Source organism: Podarcis melisellensis (assembly GCF_964234715.1).
Source record: "Podarcis melisellensis genome assembly, chromosome: 4".
NCBI classification, from domain to species: domain Eukaryota; kingdom Metazoa; phylum Chordata; class Lepidosauria; order Squamata; family Lacertidae; genus Podarcis; species Podarcis melisellensis.
Window position 1 is genome coordinate 51,273,009 of NC_138531.1, and position 16,745 is coordinate 51,289,753.

The following is a 16,745-nucleotide window of genomic DNA, read 5'->3' on the forward strand; positions in this document are numbered from 1 at the left end:
CATTGGGAGATGTGGCAGATCTGAAACAAATAATGAAATCTGAGTAAAAGGAGGGGGGGCCTAAATAAGAAGGGTATGGGGAAACTCCCCCCCCCCCTTCTAATGTAGGCTTTGCTCTACTTAGTGCGTACTGCTAGGGCTTTTGCTCTGTGGCTGGGGGGAGGGGACTGGAGAACAGCTTGCATTCATGGCTCTTCACCTTTAAGCTGCAAATAGGAACCAGCTGCAGAAGCCCCTTGCTGGACTGTAATAATTAGGGTACTGCTTCAAAGTGGTACTTGAAGATGTAGTTTCACTTTACTGCAAAGTAATTGTTTTCTAAAGCTAGCTCAGTATTTCACAGAGTGGACAGTATGTAAGTGTGTTGCCTGGAATATACACTCCTTTGGAGAGTCAAGTTGAGAAGGAGCAGAAATAAGCCTTCAAGCAGTTCAAATTTAGGTCAAGTAATGTGAATATTTTGTATGTGTGTGTCAGAATTTGTGATGAAATAATCAGGATTGCTGTTTCATTCGTGGTGAAACAGTTGCTAGAGTGCTTCATTACGAAAACCGTTTGTTGGTGAGCTGGTGTTGAGTAGAGTGCTGAATATGACCAAATGGATTGGACGCTATAAAACCAGCCTTGGGCCAAAATGGTCTACTTTTATTTATTGGAATCAAATAAGCAGATTTGCTATGACTTCATTTTCCATCAAGATTACTGGGTGCAAACGCTACGAAGTTTGGTCCGAGTGTGTGGTCTCCTGTTCAAATAAGTCAAACGTAGAGCTGTTTTTTGTTGCTTCCGCATCAGAACAGGTTGTTGTGACAGAAAATAGTTTTTAACTATTTGTGTTTGGAAAGAGCACTGCTAAGCATACTTGTAGGAAAGAAAATTGGATCTGCATGTTCATTGCATAAGTTCCACAGCACGTGTGAGGGGGAGAGAGAATCATGGTGGCCAAAGGGTGACAGCTTTGAATTATTATGAATGATCTGGATTAGTCCCAGCCTTTCTGGTTCACTAGGATCTATATTCAAATATTTCACATCTGTTTCATGTTTTCAGTCACTAAGAAGTACAAACTGTATACTATCCCAGTATTAGACGTCTGTCTGCTCCTATAAAGAATTTAGCTTGTTTCAAAATAAATGTGGTTATTCCTGCCCTCCAAATTTGCAGATTAAAGTTATAATCTTATGCAAACGTGGAAGCAAAATAAATTGAATTCATTAAGGTGTTACTTATCTGTAAATATATACATGACCCAATATGTAAACCACACAAATATGAAACAGGCAAACCCAGCCAAGATGGGTAGGGTATAAATTATAAAATTATTAGTATTAGTTTTAGTATTAAGTTACTGTTTGATACTCAAACAGTATCAGTAACTTCCATAAAAGATTAAAGGGGACTAGGTCATGGATTGGTGGAAGGAGTCTAGCATGGAGGGATGTGTGTGCTTGAAGTCAAAGACAAAAAAAGGATAGGGGTGCTGACTCAAAACGTCTTTGCCAGGTGTCTAAAGAGCATGGGTAAAATGATAGAGCCTGCCATTTGCATATAGAAGGTCCCATATTCACTCCCCCACAATATTTAGATATGGCTGGGAAAGAGTCTTGTCTGAGACCCTGTAGTGACAACACTGAGCAAGATGGATCTATGATCTCTGTAAGGCAGCCTTTGCTGTTCTGAAAATGCATACAGGGAATTCATTGATCCAGAGGGGGCTAGGGGATATGTTGGAAGAAGCCCGTACAGGTTGACTGGGTGGATGGAAGACAATATTTAGTTTAGCAGAGCAAGCTGAGGGCAAACAATGGAGTCAAATGCTGCTGTGAAATAAGGGAGAATTTATATTCTCAGCCTGTTCCAGTGGCCTAATCACTTCAACTAAATCTTTCATTTTAGAAGAACACTGAGCACCATCTAGTGACTAAAACACATATTCACATTCAGCTCTGCAGATTTCAAATTGGCTCAGATTCGGACAATTTCCATTTGAAAATACTTGCCATCTTTCTTCACTGTTATGATATACAGACTGCGAAGCTAATCATATTTACTTGTAAGTAAGCATACCTGAAATTACTTTGACACAGACACATTTGAACGGTTCCACTGCTCAGATTTTAAACTTATTAAAACTTATTTATGAAGATAACTAGAAGAAAGTTCTTTTTAAAAATTATTTCTTTAGTATCACAGTGAATTATAAATTCTGATACAGTACTTTTCTGTTTAAAAAAAGGCCATTTCTTTAGAATCAAAGAAAAGGGCAGAGGATTAATAACCATGATAATTCACAAAAGTAGCATTAGGAAAATAGAGATCCTTTTACTTGAAAACAGTGTAGTTAAGCTCAAGGATTAACCCTGACTTCTTTCCAAAACTAGTAATGTTAAATTTACTTTAACTAACATAATATAGCGTCAATTAGTTATTAGTAGAGCTTAACAGTAGTTTTTTACTGTTTAATTAAACTTCACTTGAACTCTTCTTAGGCAGCATTTTCAGCTTGGGGTTCCCAGATGCTGCACAGGACCTTGTAATCTCTGACCATTGGCTAAAGTAGATGATGGGAGTTGTAATCCAATAACATGTGGGGAACCAGAGTTGAAGAACACTGGACTAAACCAACCCCCATCAACTTTGTCATCTTTCCACAGATGTGGGGATTGGACCGTACACTTTTGACATGAGGATTACTCCTCTGTGCAAATACTACAGAGGGAGGAGTAGGAAAAGGTTACCTTATATTAACGATAAACCTTCAGGAACAACCTGGAATATGACTGTGCTTGTGAGAACAGCTATACTAGACCTTAAAACTGTCTAGAAACCACCAAGTGTTTAAGTGGCAGAAGAATCTGACATGTTTGGGGAATAAGCTTGAGGAAAAGAATGGTCTAACTCAGATATCCTCAAACCCGGCCCTCCAAATGTTTTGGGACTACAACTCCCATCACCCCTAGCTAACAGGACCAGTGGTCAGGGATGATGGGGTCTAACTACAAGACAGTATCCAAAGTATGCAAAGAGGCCAACTCTCATGAAGTGGGTTGGACTTGGTCCAACCCTGCAGATTCCATTCTGCATTGGGCAGTGGAATCATGAAGTGATCCTGGCCCTACTGCCATGCTAACTTCTACCCTGCCTGCTACAGTCAATGAAATTTGGCCTGATTTCATCCCAACACTCAGTGTCCTTTCTGTTCCTTTGCTGCTCTTCTGGGTCACCAACCAGGGGAAGGATGCAATTACCGTACACATATTTAGCTCGACAGATATGTAAAAAGCCCAGTAGAACTTGTAATATATACAGTGCTTTTGTTTTGTTTCATTTTTGCTGTATTTAACCCCCCCAAAAAGTATATGAGTGGTCACTTGTATTTTGGCAAAGTATTATAAACCTATGCTTTTATTGACATAAAATTAATACCTCCTAAGAAAAAATCCCAAAAACAGTTTTAATTTTTTAAAATAAAAAAATCCTAAATCTTCCCCAGTGGTCTCCACATCTCCTGGAAACATTTGAATCTAGACATGCCTTTTCCCTTTAGCAATGTGTCACTAATTGCTTAAAGCCATTTATAAATGGAACTTTGAAAGCATAAACATTTACATTCTTATTTTTAAAAGAATAACACTTTGCTCTTTGAAACTGAATGTATAACTGCTGTACTTTTTTTTAAAAAAAGTTTAATCTCTGAAACATAATCATAAAAAGAAAGGAAAAGACATCTCAGTTTCCTAGCTGGGCTTGAAACTTGATTAGAAAGTGTTAAGTACAAAATTAAAATAATGTAGAATAGGTTAAAAACAGACCGTGTTTTGTAAGAGGGATTCAGGTGCATGCCAGAATTTTAGCCATAAACAAAGTGGATTAAAGCACTCTGTAACACTAACACAACAAATTGCTTTAAAGTAAGTTGACTTTTTGCGGTTAAGAAAGTGACAGGAAAATGCACTGAAAAATGTGGCATGAAAGAATAACCCTTCAAGGAAATGAGGACAAATGCTAATTGTCGCAAGCAAATAAGAACAAATGGTTAATAAAAACCTGTTACTATCTAACCTTCACATAGGGATGGAAGGATCTGTCAATTTTGGTTTTCTCAATTTCTCATGTTTCCAGTCTTAAATTCAGTTCTCCACATTTCAGCAGCCATTTGTAATTCATTTTTTTTAAAGAAAATCCTCATGAAAATTCACCAGCATTTTAGTGCAAATTTCTCTTAAGTGTCCTGACTCCCATTCATGGTTGCACCACCACCACCATTAATATTAATATTAATTAATTGGACTATTGGCTGGATTATTGCCAACATCATTATTCCAGAAGTCACTAAATTGCCCAAACATAGGTTACAATGTATGCAATCAGCGGTTATGTCAGATCTCCAAGATACAAGATACAAGATACAAGCCCAGACATTATCCTAACAGCTGACATGCCCCCTGAACTCTCCTTCTGAAGACCAGGACAGTCAAAGTCATTCGTGCAGTTGGTGTCCCGAGCCTTGAACTGGGCAATCAAGCCCAGTGAGAAAGCTGGATTTGCTTGCACTGGCACAGCCAGCATTCCATCCTTGGAGACAGGGTAGAATTGATATGGCTGGCTCACTGTCCAGTCTCGCCTGAGATAACTCCCTAGTGGTGGGGAATGCATCAATAATGGGAAGTGGTGGTGAAGTAATGTCAGGCAGATTGTGCTTGGGCTGTCCAACAGTACTGAGGAGAGACTTCCTCCTGACAATCCGCTCAGCATCATTTTATACACCTCTATCAAACCCACACACCCAACTTGTCTTTACTCCAAATTAAAAAGTCCCAAATGCTTCAACACTTACTCATTTGGGTTTCCCCTTTTCTATACCTTTCCCAACTCTACAATATCATTTTGGAGGTGAAGCAATTAGAACTGTACGCAGAGAAAATAGCTCATGTGGTGGTTTAATGAATAAACATAGGAATGGGGAGCAGGGTTCAATGGTTCAAGGCAGTTTTAAAGGATTTTTTGTGATTTCCCCCCTCTCTTGTGCAGCACCCCGCCGCCATTATTCTGGAGGATTCCCAAAGATGTGAAGCTCACATCTGTCATCATTCCATTGCATCAGTGGAGGGACAGCAATTGGCTACAACTCTCTCTCTTTTTTTCTGGGTTCTAAAAATATGCTTTTTTTGTTTTGTGCTTTAACATATTCAATTCTAAAAAAATTAAAATCAGTTATATTAGCTTTGTCCGATACTTTATTTAGAAGTGGAAGGGTGGATACATATCCTGAGAAAATAAATGCAATTCAACAGTAGATACTTTTAAAATATTAAACAATATTTAAACAAACCTCTTAGGAATTCTATGTTCCTCTGTACCTAAAACAATGAGGAGATGGAATTCCACTTGAGACTGAAGAGTAAGAATGCATGTTTTTGTTGTTGTAAATATTATGTTAGATAATCTTCATCTACAAAACTGGAATGGAATTTTTATGTTTTATCTTTAGAGCACAAAAAGTTTCTTTTGAGTTTGGTGAAATTGTCTCAGGTCAAGTATTGTACAATGTTTTGAACTGGGTTTTCTTACCCATTGTTTAGAGATGAAAAGGGTGGAAAATAAACAAACTCCAAGAAATAACATTGTTCCTCATTCTTCCACTTTCTTACTCATCACAGTGAAAACAGTTATTATTCTACCTTTTAACCGTTTACAGTTTTCTTGATTTTTATCATAAATTGGTAATGTTTACGTTTGACTTCTTTGAGTTATCTAATTCGGTGAAGCTCAGAATCTCTTAAAAAGAAAAAAACAGGAAATTTTTAAACTTCTTATATAGGAAGCATGATCTAAAATACAAATTATGTATGAATTTCAAATATTTGGGACTGACACATTTTTTAAAAAATCTAAATGCTTGTTTCCATTCCAAATAGTTTGACAGACAATGTATACATTGCATACACTTTTCTTTACTTAAACTCTTTTTTGTGTTGCCTTAAAACATGGGTTATTTTGTCATTCTAATTCTTTAGCACCATTTCCTTTCAAAGCAGCAAATGGATTCTCAATAAACTATAGAGGCTACTATGAAGGAAGGCTACTATGGGTGAAGTCTGGCTTCGCTCAGGTCTGCCTCCAACGTATTTAAACTGGCTGCACTTGCATTCAGCAGCACAGTCCCACCTGCCCCACCCTGTATGTTTTCACCCTGCCTGAAGGTAAGCAGGCACTGTGTGTGTGTGTGACCTTGCTGTGGAGTTACTTAGTCACTGTATTGGGGGCCAGGGAAGAATTTGCCTGCATGCATGGGAATCTGCCAACCACTTTATAGAACTGTCACAACTTGATAGTGGGGAAAAAGGCATTGAGTTGGGCACTTTGTCTAAGCGATGTAGTTGGGAAGGAGCCCTACCCCACTATTGATAATCAAAGTATCAGGGCACCCCAGTAAAGGGGTTCAGGGGGAAGGTGTCTGTCTGAATGCCCAGACAGGCGCTAATGGGCCATAGAACTCCCCAAATGGCATACTGGAGGGATTGCCCTATTATTATTATTTATTATTATTATTACTCTCCTGCCAACCTAGCAGTTCGAAAGCACGTCAAAGTGCAAGTAGATAAATAGGGACCGCTCTGGCGGGAAGGTAAATGGTGTTTCCGTGCACTGCTCTGGTTCATGAGAAGCGGTTTAGTCATGCTGGCCACAGGACCCGGAAGCTGTTTGCGGACAAACGCCGGTTCCCTCGGCCTATAGAGTGAAATGAGCGCGCAACCCCGGAGTCGGTCACAATTGGACCTAATGGTCAGGGGTCCCTTTACCTTTATTATTATTATTGATTGAATTTATATACTGCCCTATACCCAGAGGTCTCAGAGCAGTTCACAGAAAAGATCAACATTAAACCCACAATATATATATAATCAAAATAAAAACAACAACCTAATAACACGCCTGCCCCCCCAAAAGAGCCACATTTTAAAAGGGCATATTTGATGTGTGTAATGGAGGAATCCATAACCCACGATTGACCCTGATGAAATATCCAGCCAGCAATCGGGCTGGTTGATGCAGGATGCATACCTAGTGCCTATACCAAAGCCTACTGACATCTGTAATCAATAAAGTTGTGGTCACTTCAATCCCAAGGTGTGTTCTCATCATTTTTTTACTGCTTCCTGCATCTCAGGTCCAGCAACCTTAGGCTCACTGCGCCTGGGTCTCCAATGCCATGTTCATGCTAATGAAGGAAAAGGCAAGCAAAATTAAGTTTCTTCTATCTAGAATACGCAGCTTGTACCTATGTTAATATCTTAGTGTGGATCCTTATTTTCACATGGAAAGAATTCTGTTATACCTTTCACTGTGAGGGCAGCTCCATTGTAGCTGCCTATGGTGGCCATGTGTCCCACTTTATAGATGGCAGTCCTCTATTTGAAGACGTCCTCTATTTGAAGGGCTGTTTGGTGCAAGTCTGGCTTAAGGATAAAGAAGCACAAGAAATGCCTGAAGCTACCCATTAACATCTGTGTAGATAGATTAGCATATGCAAACCTGTAGTTTCTATTTTGGTGAGGTGATACATTTCCTCTTTTTCTTTTTGATGATGCAGAAGTGGGAGCAAACATGCACAGCATGTACTGACACAAGTGTCTGGCATTCAGGATACGTTTAGGCTCCCTGAATCAGACCAGTGTACACAAAGTGGGTAATGTGTGAGAGAGGTGGAGCCAGCATTCTTTTCCCCCCTCTGCCTCATGGGAAAGTTTGATTATGATGATGCATGCGAGACAGAAGATCCAGTGCGCAGCGCTGCTATTCATCAAACACTGGGACATAATCAGGTTGTCCAACTATGGTACATAAGCATTTGAATGGTTAGTACAATTTCCCTTCTGTAACACTGCCCCACCCTATCCCCATTCATACATTTTCCTGACATGAGTCCAGCTTTATTGAAAATAAGCCTATTAAAACAGATCTGGAAGGCTATAAACAGACAATAGGTATTGAGTTCACCACTACAGCAGCCAAAGGGAGCTGCTTCAGGGTGAGCTGAAAGCAGAGGCTGTACTGAGTTCAAATTCTCCCATACGTGGACTTCCATTCTTCCCCTTTTCAAGGGAAAGGGTCACAGTGGTAAAGGGCATGCTTTGCACAAAACAGGTCTCAGGTTCAGTCCATCACATCTGAAGTTAAAAGAATTTGGTAGCAGCAACTCTGAAGAGCTGCTGCCGTTTGGATGAGATGGACAGACAGTCTGACCTGGTATGAAGACACTTTGTTCTGTAACAGAAAAGTTCGGTGTTGTTGGTATGCTTCTGTCCTCTGACATTAGTAGGGTTGCAGCAGTTTACCCCGAACCTAAATTTGGCCCTAAATCTTTAATGCCCTGGGGAGCCCCATATCAAATTTGGCCCAGTTCATGCGACATCTGCATCCTGCTTCAGTGTGGCACACCATATTTACTGCACATCATATCACACCTGCTGACACTGTCATAGCCAATTGACATTTATAAAAAAAAAAAAATCTTGTAGCTGCATATCGTCAAGAAAAACAACATTGTTTTAGGACCTCTTATCTCTTAGCTCCCAAATATCCTGTTTCTTCAAACTGCAGTAGCCAGGACCAATAGAAACCTCTTCCTGCCACTGGCTGACTTCATTTCCCAGAGTTAGCACAATCTCATCCGCTCTAAATAACTTCATCAAAACTCCTTTCTGGTCAGAGTGAAGCAATAATTATTATTGGTAATTATTAGCGATCAATAACCTAGATCACATTATGGCGAGTACTATTAAGGTAAGAAAGTGAATGCCTTTTTATTAGACTTTTTTCAGAATTGTTTTTTTATTATTATTTCCTTTCTAAACACCAGTAAGGTAGAATTGGGCAACACCCCCGCAGCCACAATAGAGGACAAGTAGATTTCCTTTGTACTGCCTAGTAAATTTCCTTTTTCCTACTCCCTGTCCACAAGCCTTAAAAACTTGAAACTCAGAAAAACTTGGGTGTTTTTTTTAAATTCACCATTCCGTGCTCTGGATTATACTTGCAAAGCCCTATTGTGGGAAGAGCTTCTGAATTTTCTTGTTGTCTTCGTTTTTAAAACAAATTTTGGATATGCATCTGATCTGGACCATGGACTGCTGTAAGGGAACGGGGGAGTAATTGTTGAGAAATTAAGTGATATGTTTTCAGGTGCTTTTAAACATTTCCTTTATTTATATGGAAGCAAACATATTTAAATAGAAATTTAAATTTTGCTCCCGTTTGGGTATTGTTGATTTTGTTTTATAGACATCTAATATTCAGCAGCTTTGTCAAATGTCACTGAAATAATGATAGCAATTTAGTTAACTTTTTAGAATGCCTTTTTGGTTGTTGTTGTTTTTAATTTGAAGGTAATAAAAATTTGTCAAGGTTTATGACTTCAGCCTGAGCATTATTCTTAGCTACTTTAGAACAAGCTGTGCAAGGTGACAGTTTTGTGGAGGTTTCAATTATTTTGTTGTACATATAAATAAGCAGTTTGTGCTTCTGTAGTAAGAAGTTTTGTAGCTCATACTACATATTTGACAATAAGCTAATTGCGGAAGAAACAAGCCCTGTGTAATTAACAGCCTGATGACAATGATATAGGATTTATATTGATGAACTCCCTTTATATGCCTACATACAGAGATCCACTATTTCATTCACAGCATTAACTTTCTTTATACTTTTCTGAGGCTTTACATAATATATTAGCAACCAAACCAGAATAAACAGCACAATCCTAACCATGCCTACTCCCTCCCTCTGAATTCAATGGAGTTTTACTCCCGGGTAAGTGGGGCTAGGGCTGCAGCTTTAGTAATTTAAACTGGTGTTTCGTTTCACAATAATGACTGTTTTACTTGATTTGTTATTAATTATTAAATGTTTTGTATCCCCAAGTACTGAAAATACTTTCATGGAGATAATATTAATTGTGGGGTTTGAAAACGCTCTTCTCTCTTTTCTAGTCAGGCATGTTTTTATGATTCTGCATAGAGATCAAAATTCAAATTTGCTTTGCATTGATGCATTGAAAATTAAATGTGTAGAACCCATATAGCAAAAGATGAAAAATTCAACTATATCAACCTTGTTGTGAGCATCAAGCTTGAAATGAATATCTTAAGTCTTTTAGGATTAGATTTACAGATGCATAGTTTGATCATGTCAAGACAAACAACTAGCTACAGATGGGATCTTTGATTGGGTCAACTTGTTTAAACTAAAAATAGCTTGTCAAGTCTGTTTACTATCTCTACATTGTTGTTGCTTTAAAAAAAAACCACAATACACTAGTGAGTATTGTGTTTAAAGTTGATGACATACTTACATGTCTTTTGGCATTCAATTTGCTCTTGGTAGCCCCTGTTAGTACTATATAGGACCAAACATGTTAACAATTAATCTAACAGTGCAGTTGGCATTTTATTAGTCAGTACTTCTGCAGGTGTACTGTCACATTGTTCCTTTTCTTTCTTTCTTTCTTTCTTTCTTTCTTTCTTTCTTTCTTTCTTTCTTTCTTTCTTTCTTTCTTTCACAAAACTTTGGAGTTCGATACCTTAGAGAGGAAAAATCCTTAATTCCTCAGTAAACATTTTATTTACAGCTGAAATTGCATATAAAATTACACACATTTGTGTGTTTTGGTTTTACTGGTGGTGATGGGACTATGAGGAGAATCAAATGTATTTCTGTGGGTTCAAAATTAATCTCTACTGTAAGAAGTATAATAAGCTATATTCTCAGTTTATAGGCATTGTTGTGTGGTTGTTGTTTTGCAAGATAACCTGATGATTGTTGCTTCTAAGAAAAGATAAGAATTCTAGTTCATTTGCATTTTAAAAATACAATTTGATCTGTGTCCCAAAAAGTATGGGTATTCCAATTAATACCACTGTTCAATTAGCCTCTATTTACACTAATCTTACCTCAAAAACAAAATCCGCATGTGTCGTAGTATTGCTTAATAGGCATTTTAAAAAGCCCATTTCAGCACCTAATGCTCTATGTAGTCATAGGTACTACAGTGCCAATATGACTTAAAAATAATAAACATTGGTTTTATTAGTCAATATTGACATCAATTTATATAGGCATACAAGCACATACATCATGCTTTAAATATGTGCAACCAGACTTTGTCATATGCGCATAAAATAAATTAAGTAGTTTCATCCATTTCCACCAGGCTTTAGTGGGACTTTTTGCAAACAGTCTGCAAACGGCAGTATTGCTAACATAATCACTACAGCCATAAAGCCTGGAGTGGGAGTCCTATGTATTTTGTGTTTTTGAAGAATATTAACCCCAGTTGCTTTTATTAAGGGTGCAAACTGCTTTGTAGCAGAAGATTATGAAATGATAATAGTTTTTTGGCGGGGATGTTTTGCCATAATTCAGTATGATGCATGGATTGCACCCCTATTCCATTTATTATATCTTATTCCCATATCCTTATTTAGATCAATTGGGTGTTCTCATTGCCATCTTTACAAGCCAATTTAAAATGTTGGTACAAACGGGGGAGTTTTTGTCTGGTTATCAAACTGGGAAGCTTACAGGCCCTTTTGTTATTCTAACACTAATTGCAAGCAGAAGATTAGTATAGTGTACAGATGGCATATATAAACCCAGTGACTGTAGACACCTTGTAATCTGTAAAAGGAACAGAAAGTAATACACATCGAGCTTTCATTTTCATTTAGCATTGAAGTCAATATTGCTAGCTGATTAGAGTAAAAATAATTATCCTGATGTTTCTTTTTCCTTATTAAAAAATGGTGGGATAGAGGTTTTAAAAAAATGCGTGCCTTCAACTGGATTTGTTTTCCATCAGCAGGCTGTGCTACCTTTCTTCCCTTGGCAGATGCATTTACAGTTTTGTAATAAAACATATTTTAATGAGTACTGCATTTTCTGAAATGGCATACTGCATACACTTGTGGCTAGCTGTTTCAGTTTAAGCCACCCAGTCTACCTTGGACCGTGTAAATAGCCAGCTTTTAATTGCTAGTTTCCTTTTTTGTGGTTAGTTAGGATGCTCTGCTATTTGAGATAAAATGTCTATGTAATTAGAATAGTAATGTTTGAGGTTTCAGTAGTCGCTAGAGTTATCTAATTTGATTTCTGCATAATTCCTTTGCTGACAATATCAGTTTATGTAATTCAATCTCAATTACAATAGCAACATTTGTTTATTTCTAGTATAAAAAAGAATGTCCTGTATTTCTTAGATTATATAGCTAATTCAATTAAGGAAAATCGGCGCATTCAGTGAATGGAAAACATTTCTATGAGAAGGTAGGTTTGATTACAATGCAATAGAAGTCATCATTGTAGACCGTTTGCATGAAAAGCGGAATAAAAGGCTTTCACTCCTTTGCTGTGTAGCTCATCAGATAGCTTATGCATATCCTTAACTCTCATCTGGTAAATGGCAGTCCAATTAAAATGCATGAACACAATGGAGAAATAGCTAGTACAGCTTAAGTGTCATTGAAATATATGGGACTGAGGCACATGGTTAAGAGGCATATCTTTTTAATGTTCTCTGTACTGTATCACTTGGTAAGGTCTTGGACACCCTGGAACTAATGAGCCTTTGTGATGCAAATAAGTATAATAAGAATTTTGTTTCATTTAGTTTAACAGTTTGCTTTGGCACTGTGGCAATCCATAGTATGGTCCTGAGTTCTTTTTAAAATGAGTATCAGGACCATAATTATTTTTCGCTTAGAGATAAAAAAAAGCAATCAATAATGCACTTGAATCAGGGCTAGATTTAGGTTTGATGAGGCCCTAAGCTACTGAAGGTAATGGGGCCCTTTATATGTCCAGCTGTCCTTTGTCAACAACAAATTGTTGCTGCTTTTTTGTGCTGAATATATGTTATATGGTAATTTATGGACCCAAAAGGTATCTAAAGCAATTTACACATAACAAAATATGAATTTTATCAAAGTAATTGTTGAACTGAAATACAATTAAGAAGCAGTAGATTAATAATGAAATACAATTAAGAAGTAGTATATTAATACTGAAATAATTATTAACCTCTATCGTTCAGTGGCGTAGCGTGGGTTGTCAGCACCCGGGGCAAGGCAAGTAATTTGCGCCCCCTAACCCGTGGATTTGCGCCCCCTAACCCTAACCCCCAGATGTTGCGCCCGGTGCGCCCCCCCTGCACCCCCCACACTACGCCACTGCTAACTTTAAAAAAATTCCTTTACATTTTTGGGGGGCCCCCAAGAGAGTGGGCCCCTAAGCTATAGCTTGTTTAGCTTATATGTAAATCCTGCACTGCACTTGATGTATGTAGCAGGAATGAATTTTATTTATAGCGTACTAAATCCTAACTCTTTTTAAGGTACTCTTAGCCAGTGTTCCATAAGCACATGAGGAGGGGAAGTGGGATGAATGCCCCAGCTCTAGATCGCTGTTCTCATCGCCTCTCAACTTTGGAAGGAGACTGTGTGCAACAGGGGTTTTTTGTATTGAACAAGGCACTCCACATTCCAAAAATCTGCGAAACCAGGGTCCCAGAACATGTAGTGAGCCTCTATGGACACAAAATGATCCCTGGTACAAAGGTTTGCATTCCATGACTTGGAAGGTGAGGAGGATAGGCATGGTGGGAAACAGAGTTAGCCTGCTCATCTCCACTTCTACATTCTTATCTTTGCTGAACACCCAATAACAAAGCCTAAGAGGGCTTATTCTTGATTAGACTAAGGATGAATTTGATCCAGATATTTGGCTTTCAGGCAAATGAGAGCCTCCAAGTACAGAGCAGATGATAAAAAATGCCTAGTGCTTGGTTTATTTTCCAATAGCATCATATTTACACAGAATGCTTTTTAAGAGGTGTGTGAGATTCAATGAGATTTAGCAAACACAGGATTAAATTTACCAATCAGAGGAGAGACGTGGGTCTGAAAAGCAATGCAAGGGCTCTAAAAATGTTGAGGAAAATAATACTTCTAAAAAAAACTATAAACATCCCAATGTTGGATTGTACAAAACTACAATCCAATGTTGAATCTCTTACAAATAAACATGAATGATGAACAGAGTCAAGCAGATGAACAGAGTCAAGCAGAGTCAAGCAGATGAATCCGGCACGCTGGAGGAAGATCGGATGAAACAGAGGAGTACTTCAGCCCTGCCTCCTCACTCTGGGTGGCTTTCCAGTAGCTAGACTGTGCGCATGTTGCAGACGTGCTGTTTTCTCTGTTAATAAACCAGACCTGAATTTTTAAGGGGGGGGGGAATACGTTTGTTTGTTTGTTTGTTTGTTTACTTGTAAAGATGGCATTTACTGTGCTCTCAAGAACCATTTTTAGAGCAAGTTTCTCCTTCTTTGCTACCTAGCTAGCTAATTTAACAAGTCTCCACCTGTACTAGATGACATTTTTATTATTTATTTCACAAAATTTATATACTTGGTTGTAAAAATAAAAAAATCCTCAAAGCAGTTTGCAACAACATATAATCAGCACAGCTTAAAAGAGACAACAAACTATTCCCACAACAGCCCCTGGAATGCTATGATGGTAGAAAACTACCCCCCCCCCCGCCCCACCACTATTTAGTGTTTCATCCTGAGGTCAGCTCAGGTGAGTGACAAGTGGAAGGGTCTGTATTTGTTATAGAGACTTAACTAGAACATGCCCCGATTTTATTAGACAACATCGTGATGGAGTGAATTCCTAAAGCATTGTGGTGGATTACTTTTTCCCTAGCAGGGCTACTATGCCTTTGAAAGCTGTGTAACAGGCAGCAGAGTACCAGGCAAAGCTTTACTCATCACTACATTCTCCAGCTGGGCATGAGTACAACTTTTCTGCTACGGAAAGAGCTCTCTATTCCATTGGACTTGTCTTGGGACAAAAATATGGCAGTTTCACATAGGAATAGATGGTTTCCCACTAGTCCCTGCTGCTAGAAGACTTGCTGGTGGTCTAGTGGGTGAGGTACACCCTGTGCCTCTCTTAGTGCTGCAGAGTTGACCAATTGCCAGTGGATAGCAGCTGCAACAGATGGTTCCTGTGACTACATGTTTATTAGGGGTTGGTGAGTGAATATTTGAAAAAGGTACTGCTACCTAGGTGCTTTCTCATTCTGCATGTCTTCAACCAGGCCTTTGGCTGATTGACATCTGATGCCCTTTTAAATGTATTGTGGAAGAGTGAGGTTATTGGTTTGTTTCTGTTCTTATTTCTGTTGTGTATTTTTTGTTTTTCATTTTGTAATTTTATGTTGTGAACCACCCTGAGATCTAGAGGAATAGGGCGGTATACAAATTTAATTCCAGTTCCTCACTCTTCCATTGGATGTGCAATCAACTGATGTTTGCATTGTGTGTAAACCTCTGAGGCCAAGAACCTGTAAGAGTTAAGAACATAGGAAGAGTTGCTGCTGGATCAGTCCAAAGGACATTCTAAAGCAGCATTCTCTTCTCACAGTGGCTAAGCCCAAAGCAAGACATTGGTGAAATAGGCCTCTGCTCAGAAGAGAAGTATTACTCATCTACATTGGTTTCTCTGGTTATTGTGCTTAACCTTGTTTAACCAAAGCTCCCTGTCACCAATGTTCTCTAGACACCAGTGTGGGAGGTGGCAGGGGGATAAAGAAAGAAAGTCATGTATGTGCTGTGATCCTATGCTGGCTTCTCAATACTGCTGGATCTATGGCATGATTGGCCACATTGGGATCCCTACTACACTATCACAATTTCACCATGCTATCATAACTTTGAGTTATGTCAGCATAGGGAGATATGCATGCTCAATTAGTGTGACTTTAGGATAGAATTACACCATCAGACAGGTGGACTCATGAGCATGTAGCACATGTCTTGGTTAGTTTTTGTGAGTCATTCAGACCTCTTTGCTCCACAGGAACAAATGGTCCCTGTTTGGGGCTTATGCAAGTCTGGTATGCCTGTTTGGTATTAGGGGAGGAAAGAGAGAGCAGAAAAGGACTCATGCATGGATGACCCTACTCTGGATTGTCTTCTCTTCCCATCTCATCCAGAGAGATGAATTTGCAATTCCAGTAAACAATTATTATAGAATGCTGTTCATCTACATTGCTAGTATTTATGTGCATTGATGTAGTTTTGACCTTGGACAATAGAAGATGCCAAAATAAGAAAGGTAATTCCTTACTATGAGTTGAGCTCCAGGTAGCAAGGATTGCATTCTAGTGATTGTTAAAAACATAGCAGGCTCCCCTTACTAACAAACACTCTTTTATATCCTCCTTGTTCCTTGTCATATAATAGATAACATAAAAAATTTCAAAATAGAATTTATATGCAGTGTATAGTCTACACTTCCTACGTAACAAGGTGGGAGCAGAACCATAACTATTATAACTAGGGAGCACTAAACTTGTGAACATAACAAAAGTTCTTTCTGAACCATTACTCTAAACGTTTCGAGGATGCATAAATCCTTTGTTCCATCTTGGCTGTTTTTCTCTCTCTTTTATTTCAAAATTGGAAAGTTTTTTCTCACTTTTTATTGAATACTTCACTAAAAAAGTTCATTTATATAACAAAAGTTGCAGAAAGGTCCCAGCATTGGAAATTGATGGAAGCTAAATAGGTAACAATTGTTACTACAGAACCAGGACCCAGTACAGCCAATCTTAAACATTCTTGGTTTAATGTCTTATTTCCATGAGAGAATTATGTGCCCTCCTTTCTAATTCTGCAG

At 38.4% G+C, this 16,745-nt stretch overlaps 2 protein-coding genes across 9 annotated transcripts in view; one reads left to right on the top strand and one right to left on the bottom strand.

The window, feature by feature from the left end:
* Positions 1-16,745, bottom strand: part of ETS2 (ETS proto-oncogene 2, transcription factor) — a gene marked incomplete at its 5' end in the record, with an annotated part of 328,432 nt that overhangs the window by 153,870 nt on the left and 157,817 nt on the right. The window lies entirely within an intron of this gene.
* Positions 1-16,745, top strand: part of ERG (ETS transcription factor ERG) — a 115,349-nt gene that overhangs the window by 63,124 nt on the left and 35,480 nt on the right. The window contains exon 1 of one of the 8 annotated variants that reach the window (XM_081908761.1): positions 8,631-8,787. The exons of 6 other annotated variants lie outside the window; for them this stretch is intronic. In XM_081908761.1, the coding sequence (XP_081764887.1) occupies positions 8,770-8,787 (18 nt within the window). In that variant the 5' untranslated portion in view covers positions 8,631-8,769. Of the gene's footprint in view, positions 1-8,630; positions 8,788-8,974; positions 9,187-16,745 lie in introns of those variants that run through there. One more of the 8 variants, XM_081908763.1, reaches the window with a different exon arrangement.